The sequence below is a fragment of the Pezoporus occidentalis genome, unplaced genomic scaffold (assembly GCF_034315485.1).
Source record: "Pezoporus occidentalis ecotype Australia unplaced genomic scaffold, CSIRO_AGI_Poc_V1 ctg172, whole genome shotgun sequence".
Taxonomy (NCBI): Eukaryota; Metazoa; Chordata; class Aves; order Psittaciformes; family Psittacidae; genus Pezoporus; species Pezoporus occidentalis.
Genome location: NW_026913554.1, coordinates 1,264,652 through 1,281,065, shown reverse-complemented (window position 1 = coordinate 1,281,065; position 16,414 = coordinate 1,264,652). Strand labels below are relative to the sequence as shown.

Genomic DNA, 16,414 nt, shown 5'->3' with positions numbered 1-16,414 from the left:
TCATGCTGTCCTCAGCTTCACACCTGAATAAAACTCAGTTTCTTCCACTGTATGTGATGTCAGAACTGATGCTTACTGAGGCAGTGCATTCACCAGTGAAAAGAGATCAAAATAAAGCAGTTTCAGTGCAAGTTGAAGTTCTAGTTTCAAGCAGGATAACATGGAGGCAGAAAGTTGAAAAGGTGAGCTCTGCCATGTCCTCTCTCACCTGAGAGGAGGGATGTCTGCTCTGGTTCAGACATCCCACAGTGCAGCCCTGCAAGCATATTCTTAGTGTAAACAGGGAATCAAGTCCCCTGCCATCAACAAGCCAGTGATTTTAGGCTTCTGCAACTATGGGGGAATTTCTCTAGGTGGAGAGGGGTGAAAATGAGGGCAGATTCTGGTCCAATTAGCCCTGTCTGAAACCAGGCCTTCAGTATTCCAATCTAACTACATAGTAAAATCCTTCAGTGCAGCCTATTGCAAATGCATAACACGCTGCAGAAATGATACTGGGCATGCCTGCCAGGAGCCTTGAGGCAGATGCTCTCTCCCATTTACCACAGCACTGCATCGTCTTGGCTGAATCATGTCATTGCCAGTATATACAGATACACTAAAATGCGTCAAAGCTCCCACAGCAGAGACACTGAAATGCATAACCTGATTTACTGTCTCTTCGGTGTACGGAGGGGGAGAATAGGCAGTCTACACACACACGGACACTCACACAGACACGCGCGCCTGCGCATGCACAGCCCAAGGGGGGTAAGTCCAGCCCCCAGCAGTGGGACCATCCTTCTGCTGCTGGATTTTTCCAGCTGGAGCATCTTGCCGGCTCTGCTGTAATTTATGGAAATTGGTTTCTGACGTGGGGCTTTTTCTGTTACGACAGGGACCCACGGACTGGAAGAGGAAGAGCTGCAGTCAGGGAAGGAAAAGAGAAGGAGGAAAAGAGGTGGGGGAGGGGGCAGAGGGACAGCGAAGGAGTGAAGAGGGCAGAAGGATAAAAAGGTACAGAGACACTTCAGAGATGTGTGAGTTATAATTAAGAGAGCCAGAAGAAAGGCAGAGAAAGGGGGAGGAGAGCTATAGGGAAGGGAAGGGAAAGGTGCTCAGAGACTGAGTCAGCCTTAGGAAGGCAAACACCAGAAGACAAGTTCAGGGAATACCTCAATATACCAAGAAGGACCTGTTCTGTCTGAATCTTCACCATGAGCACAAGGAAGGGCTGCCCTCTGCCACTGGGACAAGGAAACCGTGAGGAAAAGCATAGTGAGGGTACTTCTGACCTGGAGCGACAGGAGTGTGAGGTGGAGCTGAGGAACAAAGCTATTCTGCAGCAGAAGAGGCGCCTTAAACAGGCTACCCAGTTCGTGCACAAGGACTCTGCTGACCTGCTGCCCCTGGATGGCTTGACAAGGCTTGGCACCTCCAAGGATCTGGTAAGTCCAGTGGGACTCCGTCGGAGAGGCATCGTCCTAATAGCCTTCATCCCAGCTGGGAACTGCTATGGGGAGGAGGCACAGGAGTGAAGGCCTGTGGCCATCTCCTTGTGGAGGTATGGAGCAGGAGGCACCGGGGGAGGAGTGCTGTTCCGGGAGCTGGGGCAGTCCGTGGTCCCGTGGCACTTCCCCAAGGGCTGGGAGCAGTTTCCACAGTACCTTTTGCCAGCTTAACTGTGTTTTTGCTGGGTTAACTGCACGCATCTCCCCCTTGCTGTGGCAGTTTTGCTGTCTAACATCTATCCACTGTGGAGTTTAACTGCTCAAGGATGTGGAAGTCTAAACCACTTTTCCAAAAGAGGGCCTAGGTCCGGCCAGTGATGAGGGCAAAGCCCAGCTGTGCCAGTGTGTATCATAAAAGAACTTGTCCCTCTCTGCAGCCCGTACTTCCCCCATATCCTCAGACCATTACAGCAACAGCCATGCTTGCTCATCTCTGTGTATCCCCTGGTTGTTTTCAGACAGCTGTGGCAGGCCACATGGCTGCCGGCAGCTAGGTGCTGCTGTGCATGGGAGTACACGTGCATGGGACAGGCAGGGTCCCAGGCGCTGGGCCTAGATGGAAGCTATCCTCCTTGCTGAAACCTTTGGGTGCAGTGGCTCTGCTGTGCACAGACAAGGGGTCAGTGCCATGTTCCTGTGCTGGCACACCTACCTGCTCCCACCACCCTCTCCACAGCCACCTGCACGTCCCACAACCGACAGGGTCAAGGGTGGCTCCTTTAAGTCACCCTGAGCTGCTGCCTCATCTCTGCCAGCCCTCAGCAGCTGCACATGGCGGTCAGAAAGAAGTAGTCTTGAGCGTCCCTCTGGCCCTGAACACAGCTAAGCCTATGTCTTGTGCTGTCTGAAGTACAAGAGGGGGGTCACATAAGTGTTGTGTTAGCAGGGAACAGGACCTTCCACGGGGAGGGTGGTCGGGCCACACCAGAGCCTGAGGGCCTTGGGCAGGCTGGCAGCATGGGCAGGCTGGCTCTGGCCTTACATGTCCTACTGCATTGCAGCTGAAACATCTCCTCAGGAGGGGATAGCCAGGCATACCCCCTTGTACAGCTTTCATCAGGGGATGGGGAGGAGACACTTCTGAGTCTTTGAGTGTTTGCTGAGCCCACGCACAAGGGCAGAAAAACATGTCTACATGCTTTGCTTTGGAATTGACTCACACCATGCCCCAAAATGACAGCTGTGGGGCCAGCCAAAGACTGTGAGAATCCTGCACAGTATGGGTGGCGGTCTCCACAGGCTGGCACTCAGAATCCCTAAATGCTTGCTCTAGCAAGACAGGCCTTGTCCAAATCACTTGCCATTAGCAGCAATTGTCATTTGACCTCCTGGTCAAATTAAGCGTTCTAGCCAGGAGATTTCTTTGCATGCACAGACAGGTTTCTGTCACTGAAAAACTCTGCATAGTTCATGTTTGATCCATAACAGAATGGCTGAAACATTTTTAGCATGGAGCTAAGGAGCAGTGAATAAAGCATAACATCCTTTCTGCCATGGCACTTTTGTGCTGCTGTTAAAAGGCAGCAAATAAAGTGTGATACCCGTGCAAAGTTTGCACACACCATGCGATGCCTGAGGTCAATGAGGTAACTGCGGTACCTCTGTTTCTGGTTCACTTTGGGGCAAGAGAAGTACCAGGCCTTTGATTTCCAAGACCAATTTAGAAGTCCCTGAAACTTGATGGTCACTGTGATACTGCTGTGATGTTTTGGGGGTTAGAGTCCCAGATATACTTTTGGGCACTTCTCCAGCCCCAGGTAAAACTCCATCTATGTGCCCTAAATTGATCTGACTCCCTCCTGGAGGACAGGAATGCAGGGCTGAAAACAAAGCAGCTGGAGAGATTGATCTTGGAGAGAGTGCAAAACATAAAACATCACAGACTCCTATGGCACTTACACTGGGAGGAGAGTTTAATTAATTCACCAAAACAGGTCTCCATTGACAATGCAGAGACTACAGCTATGGCAGGCCCATGTGTCCTAATATTAGAGCAAAGTCCCATGTCATTTAAAAGCTACGTGTTTTCTTACACACCCAAAGTCAGGCTGTTACTTTTTGCCACTCTTTTCTGTGCTGGTATATTCTGGGTATTCATTCAGCCTGTGCAATGTGCCCAACAGTGTCTGGCATTTGATAGGCCCACCCAATCTCCAATAATGAGTAATTATACATTTCAGTGGAAACTTCACATTTCCAGTTTCGTAACAACTACATGCATGACACCTTTTTTTTTTCAATGTAAAAGAACAAATAGCTGCATGAGCTAAAATATTCTGAAAGTCTGAAGACCTGACTTTTCCTTTTCCCAAAGGCAAGATCCCCAGCTCGTGCCACTTCACTAGTCATAGCAAAGCCTTGAGATTTCACACTGAAGAGCCTCAATGTGATGAGCTGTACTTGAGAATCTGCTCTGACCCTTCTAAGTGTCCTGAGAGGGCCTGCCTTTCAGATGCTGGCCACAATCCCCTTCAGGTCCTCTCCTTCCTCTTCATCTCACTGTTTCTTACCAACCCAATGTTGGTCTCCACTTTTCTGTCCCACCAGTGAGACCAGACAATGGTCTCCACTTTTCTGTCCCACCAGTGAGACAGAAGACAGGAAGGGCCCCAGGAGTCTGTTCTTGAATCAGATGCACCAACAATCCCAAAACTCAGCTACTCCCCATCAGTGCTTGCCTCTTCCCAGCCTGAGTGACAAGAAGGGGATAGATGTGGCAGATGCAAAGGCCTGCTCTTTCTGTGGGAAAGGTTGCAGGGAGAAGGAAAGGTCCTTTGCATACTGTAGAGTGAGAGGAGACAGGAGGGAGGATGGGAATTTGGAGACCTGCTGTCAGTTTCCTGCCCTTTCCCATGGCCCAGATGTTAGCTGGCAGCCAAACTGGTACTGTGCTTGGAGTATTTAGGGAGTGAACTATGCTGTGGGCTTGCACAGTTGGCTAGGAAAAGACCAGGAACAGAGAGATATTTTTATGTCACTTTTTCAACTCCTGCAGTGTTTTTCATGCAGTGTGTCATTTGCCCCTCGAGTGAAAGGGAAACAGAGGCATGAGGGACTTGGCACTCAGAGCAATGCTGAGTGCAATCAAAGAGCCAGTAACAGCTCTCCTGCTCCAACCATTGGGCAAAACTGACAAGTTAGTGTGCTTTGAGTTGCAATTTACACAATTCCCTGGCTTCAGCTCTCTGACCTAGCATAAAGCTACACTGAAGCACACACACACTGTAGGGTTAATACAGCCCAGTTTATTGGCAGGTCTGCTCTAGTTCAGATGTTTGGCCTGCACATTGCTAAGGTCATACATCAAACTGGAAGTTGATTTTTGTAAAGCTGCCTCCAACAGGACTACTTCATTGATACTGCTTATTGTTGCCTGTGCAGGGGCAGGCTCTGCAATGTCAATATTGGGCAAGAAATAGGGCATCAAGCTGATAACAAAGGGAGCTTTCGTTCCAAAGCCACACTTTTCTTGGTGTGTATGCAATATTGGGACATGAATACTTTCACAATATTTCTTCCTTTTTGGTGCACCTCCCTTATTCTGCCCAGAAAAAAAGGAGACAGGAATGAGGAATACAGGATACTTGAGATATGACTGAGATACATGAGATGTAAATGAAGTTCCTTCAATCATTGACCTGGCTGATGATGTTCCCTTCTAGCTGTGAACAACATAGGGCTTCATAGATGCTCCTCCAACTGGGGAGCCAAAATAGTATGACTTCTGATGGAGGGGAACAAAGACAGATGCCAAAGAACATTAGAAGTTAGTTTTAAGTTCCTATGCAGTGAAAGCTTCCCGCTTTACTACCAATAATTGCTTGTGCATCTAAAATTTCTGGAATCCTGTATTCTTACCCATGTGTTCATCATACATATGCTGTGTCCCCTATCCCCTCCCATATTAGAAGGTGTGAGTGTGCCTGGTTGGATGTCAGCACACACACATCAGGTAATGTATTGCAGTACCTGAACACGTATGAGACTGCTGTGTGCATGTTTAGCTGAAGGAACAGATATGTGTGGGGACAGCGTCATGTTCTTCTCCAGTAATTGCATCCCAGAGATCTGCCTGTCACAAGAATCCCAACACTTTAACATCATCTTAGCAGTTACAGAAACAATCTTGGGATTTAAAGAAATCTTTTTTTGGGATAAGCCTGTCTTTCATCAAAAAAGGTCAAACATTTGCAGTCTTCTTCCCTGGCCTAGCAAATGTCCTTGTCCTTAGAGCCATACTTAGCTGGAATTTCTCTTTCTTTGTGATGGAGACAGCAGCCACATAGTGTGGTCCAGCGGCGGCTCCTGGAAGGCAATCTGAACAAGCTGCGGGGCGAGACCAGGGTTCAGTCTGCATGGGTTCAATCTCCACTGGCAAAAGACCATGAAGAAAAGATGGAAAAGAGTGAGGATAAGAGAAGAGAGACTTCATCCCTGCTAGTACAGTGCCAGGTAAGGCAATAACTTGGTGCTGCTTATTCCACAGTTATGGCAAATGTTCTATGAATTCCAGCTGCCCCACTCCCAGGGGCCATGCTAAGTTATTAAATGCAAAGCCAGCTGCAGCCAAAGAGATAATATTTCCTGCACAGCCTTTCCTAGAGCTTGGATTCAATTCCTCCAGCAGACAGAGGAAAGCCTTTCTGCCACATGCATTCTAGTTGTCCCTATTTGAAGATAAATTACCCTAATCACACCTCCTTCCTTTGGAGGACAGCTTTCCCATCAGGTGAGATATTTCATAACTGCATACAGAAGCAACAAATGTCTCCTTATCACTTTGAGACAGATGCACCTAATTGATTTACATTTACTGGATACAGTCTGGTCTGATTCTCTTCAGTGTCAAAGGACCTCCTAAGAAAGTAGGTAAATGTGCTCTGAATTAGCACTATGGCATTTCTTTATGGAAGCAGTATTTTTAGATCCCTTCTCTTCTTATATCCTCCTATACAGCAGAACACACTACTCCCTGGCCCCTGTAGTTAAGAAAGCACATCCAAAAGCTGTGCCCCATGAAAGAGGGATCCATGGTTAGAGTTGTTCAGCAATATGCAGATAAAAGACTCACCAATATACAGACCAGGTATGCAAAATCAATTTTAAAGCTGTGTTTATTTCAGTTGCCTTTCCTAAAGAACATCTCACATGTTAGAAAAACACATGTACCTTTGAAAATTCAGTTGTCACTATAAATTATCATATGAACACAATCTGGTAATAATTTTCTGAAATGTTGAGGTGTCTCAGTACCATGCAAAGCCATTGTCTGCTTTATTTTCCAGCTTTTACTGTTGCAGTTAGGCATTGCTTACTCTGGGTTTTAGACTCCTGTGTACCTAGGTTAATATAACCATTCTTGAGAATACAGGCTAGTAGGAATAATGGCTTTCAGTGTAATTTCTTCAAATACTTCAAGTATTTTTTTTAGCAAATGAAGGTGTTTTTTTTCTTTAATCACCACTCTGTACTGTTCTGTAAGAGGAAACTCACTGATAAAGGATGCCATTTTGCCAGGCATGTACATTGAACAAGGACAAGCATGCACAGGTATTGTATCCCAGCTAAGTTAGTGTCAGAGTCCACTACTCATTCCCCTTTTGTGTTTCTAACAGACTGTACTCCGGCTGACATACACATTAACCACCCTTCGTGGAGGAAGGTTAACAAACATCACAGCCAAGGAAACAGGTCTAACGCTGCACTTAACTCTCCCTGATCTTAGTATCTTCTGCACAGGCATTTCTCTCTCTTTCTGTCCTTCTAAGAGCCAATCATTGTTTGCCCCACTTAATCTTCTTACATCGAAGGAAGGGAAGCTCTCTTCCCCTTCTTTTTAGTCTTGCTGCTTTTCATGTTCACATTCTTGAACTCCAAAAAGAAGTAACAGATCTATGGCAGGAAGTAGGACTCAGGCTGCCAGTTCATTTTAACCAGAAAGGTGAGGTGGCAGCTGTTGGAGAACTGCTTGACTATGGTGTAGTTTTTATTAGAAATGGAACACAACCCTAGTGAAATCTCTTGTCTCTGACAGCATATCCTGAGAAAAGAACATCTACCAGCATAGAGCTTCCACTTACACTCAGGCAAGTACCCTGAAAATTTCAAAGTGGTAACAAATGCATCACCTGACTACTAACTGAAGTTGACTGAGTAATAAAGCTGAAGATATGTAGACTTCAGTGATACATGGAAATTCAGGCAATAAGTGTTTTCCCTCTAACAGGGTACAGTTGCCCTGTACCTAAGGCCTTTTTAAGTTTCAGAGACCACAGACAAACCCAGTCTATGTGTTGTAATACAGTCACTCACCCTCCTATTTAATTAGCAGATTAATTAGCCAATCTGACTTCAGCAGATTTGCCCCTTTTTGTTGCAGTTTTTGCAAAGTACTTTGGAAAGCTTGTCATGAATGGCATCTGCATCACAAAATCAAGCTGTTATTTTTTGTGTGGTGCCTCTCGTTGACTTGGAAATAGATGCTGAAAGATTTCACTGCTGTCAAAGGCTGATTTCCTCTGTGACAAAGCAAACTGTGATCAACCTTGGGTCGTTAAAGCAGCTTCTTGACTTTGGAATTTGACTTTCAGAAAACAAAGCTCTTTACATTTCTTACTGATTCCTCTCCCCTCTTTCTCTTTTTTTGTAAATCCCTATAATTGACCCTGAGATAAATATTATTGGTGACTGACAGTAATAGACCGAAAATCGTGGGGCAGAGATGAGAGTGTGTAACGTGATGAAAAGTCCCCTTAGTTCACTGAGGCTTGCAGTGCTCATCAGCTGCCCGTGTACTCCTTACCTAATCTGCATTGTATTTGTGTTACACTGGACCAAGGACTCCCCTAAGGTTCCTGGTGGGTTGTCTGGACAAATGGTTAGTGGTATAATTGAAAAGTAGATAGCTTTTGTGAGGCTGTTGGAGCTGGTAACTGTGCAGGCCTATTTACCACTGCATGAGATTCTATTTTCTACAGAATAATCACTGTCCTGTTATATCCTAGCAAATTTCTAACTTGCAATTTTCCCAGCCTGCTCTGAAGCAAACCTCAAGCATCTGCCTAGTGACAGTTTCAGTTTATTATCACAACAATGCTTCTCAGATCTGCCTGCTCCCAAAGTGATTCTTTAGCAATTGCTATCCATATTCCAGGTCTTCTGTTTCTGAAGAGCTAATACAGTGCCTTTTCTGTAGCTGAGCGATGAACAGCTGGCTTCTGTGAGCCACAGGGGTGTTAACTCTTTCCTAGTAGAATCCATGTCTGTTAATGAGGAAGAGCTGATTTACTTGGACACGGTTGGCAGGCTGCAGTCTGGGCAGATGTGATAGCATACCTGACCTGACACTCAAGGCTGGTATACCTGCTTAGATAGCGAGGAGGCACAGGGAAGCACAATACAGAGGATGAGGATACTGACACTTAGCATGTATCTGCACTTTGAGCTTTATCATGTCTCTCTGCTTAGCCTTGCCACAATCCTTCAAGGCAGGGCTGATATGGCAGTGAGAACCAGACAGCACAAGACGTAGAATCATAGAATGGTTAGGGTTGGAAAGGATCTTAAGATCATTTAGTTCCAATCCTCTTGATTGAAAAACTGCTAAGTTGAAGTTTCTAATAACAGGTAAGTGTCTGGGCAATGAAATAGAAATTAAAAAAGACAAATTCAAAAAGAAGCCTTTGGCAGAGGTTGCAGAGCACTTGGGAGACCACCATTGCCTTGGATGAGTCTCCTGACCACTGCCTGAAACAGTACATATTTGGCTATGTTGCTAAGGAAGGTCTAAGGGATTGTCACACCGTTGGAGGAGTAGATATGACAATTTTGAGCCCACAGTAATTATCTGTTATTGTTTTTCCTAGTGCCAAGGTCAGGTATTGAAAGCGACTGTTAACACTGGGTGTCTACCAAATTTCATCTCCAAGAGCTGCTTAAACCAGCTGGGGTAAGTCTTTGTGCAGCAGAAAAGGAGGGGTAGCTAATAGAAAATCTGTGGCAAGAACTGAGGCACTCTTGATTCCCAGCCCCAGTGATAATTACTAGCAGTTTTGTATGTGCACATGGCTGTTTTAGGAGAAGATACAGAGGGTGGGCTACAGAGCAAGGTATCAGGAGCACTGACAAAGTTGTGTGCAGATCTCAGAGCTGTGTCATTCTGTGTGTGTGTACTGCAGGGCAAAGCTGCGCAGCTAATGGTTAGCCTCACTGATGAGGAACCCAAATGGACAGCACCTTATGGAGCATGCCTCCAGACATGCTGTATGAAAAAGATTCCTCCTCTTATGGGCCTGCTCCCATTAAGACCATCAGTGAGGAGTCCTGCTTTTCCTCCTTTTCCTCCACTTGAGGAAATAACACCTCTTGTGTCCCACAGGCTGGAAGAAGTGTCTGCCATGGACTGTGGAGATCTCTCTCTACCCATCCCCAGCGTTGTTGGCCGAGTAGAACATATGGAGTTGCAATTTGGCCAGGAGACAGTGCTGTGTTCAGCACTGGTTGTAGGTGAGAGTGTCAGCCCCTCCTCTTCCCCAGTTTTCCTGTGTCCCTCTTGCCCCACCAAAGCCATTTTAAAGGATCTCTGGGGGAAAAACGTAATGCAGTGGGAGGCTGGTGATGCAGTCACCTCCACTGCTGGCCAAGATCATTAAGCCCTGTGAATACCCTCAATATAACAAAAAGCAAAGAGCATAGGAAGAGTACAGAGAAGACAGAAGATGTTGAAATTGGAGAGAAATGAGGTGGTTTTTGGTCTTAACACATGTGTAACATGGAAAATTCTCATTTCCTTCTGAAATGGACCTTTCTTACAATTATCCAGACTGCCTGATTAGTCCTCTGGTGCCCTGTGTTCTCCCGCTGAATAGACTTGTGTCTTTGGCTGGATGGAAGTCATCAGAGAAACTGACGGAGGGTACAGCTAATTCCCCAGAGTTTTTGTCTGTGTACTCATCTGCCTCTGCTGCAGGGAGCACCCTGGAAGAACCTGGTAGCCCCAGAGTGCTGAGTCTCCCTTGGTGTCCGAAGGCAGGACTATTTGAAGGAAGGAGCCATAGGAAACAAGATCAAGTCATAGGCACTGGAGCATGCCCAGAAAACAGCAAAAATGCTGCATGTTACGCATTTACATCATGCTATGCATATGCTGAAAACAACTTTTAGTCATCTTTTTTCCCCTGTTCTTTCTCCCTATTAGTCTTCCAGCTTCACCCTCTTGCCTTTACCTGTTTACTTATCTTTCATGAGTACTGCTCATCTTCCAAGGCCTCCCTTGCTTCCTGTCCTCTTTTCATATCCATTCTTCCCACTTTCCTAGTCATCTAGAAAGAGCTTCTTCCTCTTTTACACTCCAGCTCACTCTTCTTCTCTGGTTTCCCCTCTATTTGTTCTTGTATTAGTACCAGCACAGATGAATTTAGCCTTGTAGCACCTATCTGTTTTTCTGCGATGTGGAAATGGCTGCTGGAAGGAACAAAATTGCTGTATCTGTGCCTTGCATCTCCCTGTGCACACTGTGCTCCTGCATATGTGGTTATAAATAAATTAGAAAATACAGCCACTGGTTACAGGGCAAGCAGGCATCCCGGAGACAAGGGAAGTATTAATGATGTTACTGGTGGCTGCTGAATACTGCAGACTCCAGGACTTGGGTATTCCTCCTTCCCTGCCATTGAAGTCCAGATGATTGACTGTAAGACCTAGGAGGCCACTCTCAGCAATCAACAGTCTAACGTGTTCTTAGTGCTAGGTTCAGACAATAGGAAAGATGAACGTATATGCCAGAGAGGCACATACTGAGAGGACACAGACAAGGCCAGCCATAGAGATTACCACAGAGTAGTGCCTTTATCAGCACTCACATAAACACCAGCACAATAGCCCAGTCCTGGTATTCCTCTCTAGATGACCAGGACTGAAGTTCACTAGCAGAAGCTCACACATCCTTAGTCCCTAGATTCACAAGCACACTCATATTTACAGAGTCTTCAAATAACAGTACAGCTTTTACGTCTGTCTTATGTCAGGACCTTAGCCCCTTAGCTAGCCACTGACCCACGCCTTAAGTCTTTCCAGATGCAGTTTTCCTCCTACTCACTGGCTAGATCAGATTGAAGATTGCTAGCTAATTACGTATACAAAACCACAAGCATATAGGATTAAACTCACTTGGGAAATATAAACACACCCAAGTGTTTCTAGTTTGTGGCATTTAGACCTCTGGAACATATGTCCTCTTCTCTTCAGGTCCTGGCTTATAAACCTAAGGCCACTGTGACCCTGGTCAGAGCTGGTACCCAGATCTCTCTCGCATGCTTGATTTCTCCAGTTGCTGGCACCTAGACCTAAAGCTCTGTGACCCGTAATCTTCCTCCAGTTTCTGGAATTTTGACTTTGCAACACACAAGTGCAGGCTCTCCGGTTGCTGGGGTCCAGGTGTATAAGCCCTATAGCCTGTGCTTCCTGCCCCAGTTACTGGCACCCAGGCTTCTCTCATACACGGGTCTAACTGCTGGCACCTGTGGAGTGCATCCTCTTCCCCAGTTCCCGACACACCCCTATGAGCCCTATGGCCCATGGTCCCTTCAGTTACTGGCACCTCTCTTGCATACCAGTCCCTCTGGTTCCTGACATCTACAGCTATTTGCCCTTTAACCTGTGGCATCTTCTACACTTGCTGACACTTGAGACTTGCAGCAGTCACATACAGGATAGAGAGGGTACGGAGAAAAAAATTACTTAATGAAATTAGTCAATAAGAAGATCAGACAGATTGCGGTCATCAGGCACAGGGGTCAGTCAGACAAGGGAATTGACCAACAGCCTACTTGCATGTGACTGGCCCCGTTATCCCCTCTCCTCTCCATTTTTCCACGCTTGTTCTTCCCTGATCCATCCTGCTGCTTGCCTTTTCCTGCCTTTGACCCTTCCCCTAAACAGCCCATAGTAAGTTTTACACAATCCCACAAGCTCCCTCAAATATCTCATAGTATAATCATGATAACCATGGCTCCCTCCTTGTATCAGCTACAGAGTTCATTTTGACCCTTTTCAGGGCGGTGTCTAAGTAGCTCCTTTAGCGGCTCATCAGTCAGTGACAGAAGAGTGCTGGTCTTTGTAATTGTCACTGTTACCATCTGCTTGTTAATATTTGTATGTTTAATTCATCAGTTTCCTTGTTATTTATTTACTTTATACTGGATAGACCATAACAATATAACTTTATGAACCAGGTGCCACACCATCTTACAGGAGACACACTTCCTTTAGAGGGGCAGCATATATAGCCTGAAGCCTGATCAGTCTCTTCTCTCTTCTCAGATGATGAAATGCTCGAGTTTTGCATTGGTCTCCAGACTCTGTTGTCTCTCAAGGTAAGGAATATTTTCTTACTGTAGGGCTCCTCTCAAGAAGTTCTACAAGATTTTGTTGCTGTAAGCATCAGAAATACTTATGACCAGGTCTGCCAGGTTGCCACTTGCAATGCTTGTTGCACAGCTGCCTGGTTGCAGGATGCTCTGAGCCACCGACTCCTTTCCAGTCCTTCTTAAAGGTTTTAAGAAAGGAATCATCCAACAGGGTACTATCACATCTCCCATTCTTTGTATTGCTGACCATACAAGTTGCAAACAGGAAGAGGAAATTGGAGACGAGAAAAGTCAAGGCACAGTTACAGCTGCATTGCATTTTGAAGGCAGATGTCAACAAACTGTCCTTGCTTTGAGCCAAATAAAGCTATATGATCACATTCAGGTCCAGCACTAGCTGGACATGAGTAGAAAGAGTCTTCTTTTGTCAGCTCAGTTCAGTGCTCTGCTGAGCCTGACTCTTGGGGGGGCACAGAATATGGCTGCTGCAAGGTTGCTCTTGCCTGTCAAGTATTTGTAGTCATGTGTCAGACTCAGAAAGCAGGAAAAGCATTAGGCTGAATAGCTAAGTGATGTGAAGACATCACTTCAAAGGCAGTCATAGGAAGGAGTGAGGGGAATGGCCCTGTGAAGGGTTTGGAGAGGAACCCATTGAACAGAATAGGAGCAAAGACACAGCATGGGGGACAGGGTGAGGAACTGTAAAGTTTCTAAAAGCCCAAAGTGGGGTTTTGTTTGGTGGTTATACAGATTTTTGCCAGTCATAAGACATCACGAGATTTACTATCTGAAATGTCCAGCAAGTAACTGTCTCTCCCCTTCTTTAGTGTTGCATCGACTTGGAGGAAGGAGTCCTGAGATTTAAAGCACTGAGTCAAGAGCTGCCTTTTCTACATGCTTCTGAAGAGCCTGGTCAGTGACTGGCTGCATTCCCCATGTACGGGGCTGAGGAGACTTGCTACTCTCAGAGAGAGATGAGGGTGAGGCTCATATGCCCCTGACCTTGCTAAGTTCTAGGCTGAGGCACTCTAGGCTGAGGAGTAAGACAAAGGCGAACGGGTGCTGGAAACTCTTGTTGCTGGGAGTGCCTCATCTTGAGCGATATCACTCCTTTCAGTGGACCCTCTTGTTTGACCCATGTGCTGAATGGCCATTTTGTTCTTGGTTTTCTACCTGTCCCTGTTCACTACAATTTCTGCTTCTGTACTAAATTCACCCTACCCTTTTAATGACTTATTTTTACAATACCCTCAATTTGTGAGACAAGAGTCTCCATGAACAATCTTCAATAGCTCTGTGGACAGGAGGACAAGCAACTTGTCCAAAAGCCTCCAAAGATCACTGTGAATGTTTCCCTTCTCTTTGCCTCAGTGTGAGCAGAGTCCACTCCCATTTATTTGTGGGAAGGGCTCTGTGGCTAGTCCCCTCACCTGTGCTCTAGGGAAGCTGGATTTTTTTTACCTTTTGCTTGCTCAGAGCAAAAAAGACGTATTTTCTCAGAAAGGCCTTGCAGCAAGAAAAAACTTTAGAGTTCTTGATTCTAAGAAACCTTTGCAGCAATGCTGAGCATAGATGCCTAGAGTACGGTGGACACGCACAGGGGCTTGGACTTTGCCACTGCTTCCTTGGCCACTAAGCTATACTATATGAATGGCAATACTTACCATCTTTTGGTCTTTTATGTAGTACACACTTGCACACCCTCATCTTCTGACCAGGCCTCTTCTCTCTGTATTCCAGCTGCTCTACATTTCTATCACCTCTGCTGTATCATCAGAGATCCTGCCACCCAGTTTAAATGCTATATTGAATTGCAGCACCGAGTCTTCTGCTTTCTCAGATCCTTTCTTTCAACTTGAAATCTAGTGACTGGACACAGATATATATAATATATGTAAGATATAATCAGCCTCAAGTCCCGGCATCCCACTGCCCATCAAGTTTGCTACTCCTGCATGAAACAGGAACTAGACTTCCTTGCAGGTCAGAGAACTATGAACTCCTCCAGGATGAGTATGGTGGTTATTAGTCACTTATTTGTTTGGTTTAATTATTTTTCTATTTATTTGCATCCTAGAGCATAGCTGTATGATAAATACATAGTCTAGTCTTTACTAGCTCTAGGAAAGATGCAGCAGATCAGGGCTTATTCCATGCTTCATGACTACTGACTCACTATTCAAACTCTGCACAATGTCCCTTTGTCCATCCTCAGAATATCAGGACACCCCAGTTTGCCTATCTTCCTGGATTAAATACCGCTGGCTCGCTTTTTTTTTATTCAACCATAGTTTCTCTTGCGCTTCTCAAAGAACTTGTGTATGCATTTCTGTTCGTTCTTTCCAAAATCCGATGCTGTATGCTATAGTTTAACATGCTAAGGACAGCAGAGTACAGCCTGGCTGATATGATTTGGGATCCAATTGCTAGTGTTAGGTGGTGTGACTCGCTTCTGCTTCACCTACAAACAGCATCAGGCTAGTGATTTCTATCGTTAGTCATCGTATCTTGCAGCTTCTGATCTGTTCCTTGGCTTCTTTGCCATTCTTCTACTTGTGCATCTAATTATTTCTGACAGCATGAACTGATTTCCATGAATCTCCTGAATGACACCAACATCTCCCATTTATGTCAGGATATGTCTACTCAATAAGCCTGTCGTCCAAAGGAACCAGTAATTCCTCCTCTATTTGTATAACTTCCATGTCTGACTGGCTTGTTAAACCTAGGGGTCTTTCTTGACAGTACAGACTTGTACAAAAACTGTCAGCTGGAATCTATTTACAATTAAAAATGGCATATGGAACAATGGCAAATAATATGCTAAACCTGACAGATACCACATTCATTACAGCTCTTATTAACTTTCACGATTAAAAAAACAGAAAACCCTAAACCCTAATCCTAAACAGTAAAGCTCACTCGACCTCTGATCCAAACCCTAAACCTAACCTTGGCCCTAAATCTATCCCCTAAAGCTAACCCTAACTGTAAATTTAACCCTAAACCCAACCCTAACCACTAAACCTAACCCTAAAACTTAATGCTAACCCTAACCTCTAGTGCTAAACACTAGCCCCTAACAATAAATCATAACCCTAAACATAACCCTCTAGATCTAACCCCCAACCCCTAGCTCTAACCATCTAAAATTAACCCCCAAAGGTAAACCTAATTCTAAACACAATGCCAACTATAAACACTAACCACAAACCTAACACTAATCCCCAACCAAAACTCTAACACTAGCTCTGTCTCTAACCACACTAACCCTGACTCTAATGACTAAACATGACCCTAGCCCTAAACCTTCACACAAACCCTGACTCCTAGTCCTAATCCCTAGCCCTTAATCCTGAATGGTAGCCATGAAGCTAACCACCTAAATCTGACACTCTCACTCCAAAACTCTAACCTCATAACCATAACTCTAATCCAAAATCCTAAACATAGCTCTAACTCCTCATCCTAAACACTAAAGCTAACCTTATCTCTAAATGTAACCTTTAATGCAACCCCTAACATAAAACCTAACCATAGAAACTAACCCTAACACTA

At 45.3% G+C, this 16,414-nt stretch overlaps 1 protein-coding gene across 1 annotated transcript; it reads left to right on the top strand.

Moving 5' to 3' along the window:
* The first annotated feature begins 787 nt into the window (after positions 1 to 787).
* On the top strand, positions 788 to 15,735 carry NRIP2 (nuclear receptor interacting protein 2). The gene is made up of 6 exons (XM_062614119.1): positions 788 to 1,427; positions 5,766 to 5,942; positions 9,356 to 9,438; positions 9,868 to 9,995; positions 12,810 to 12,862; positions 13,684 to 15,735. Exons 1-6 carry the CDS (start codon positions 1,197 to 1,199, stop codon positions 13,774 to 13,776), a joined length of 765 nt encoding a protein of 254 aa, XP_062470103.1. The 5' UTR covers positions 788 to 1,196; the 3' UTR covers positions 13,777 to 15,735.
* The last annotated feature ends 679 nt before the right edge of the window (positions 15,736 to 16,414 follow it).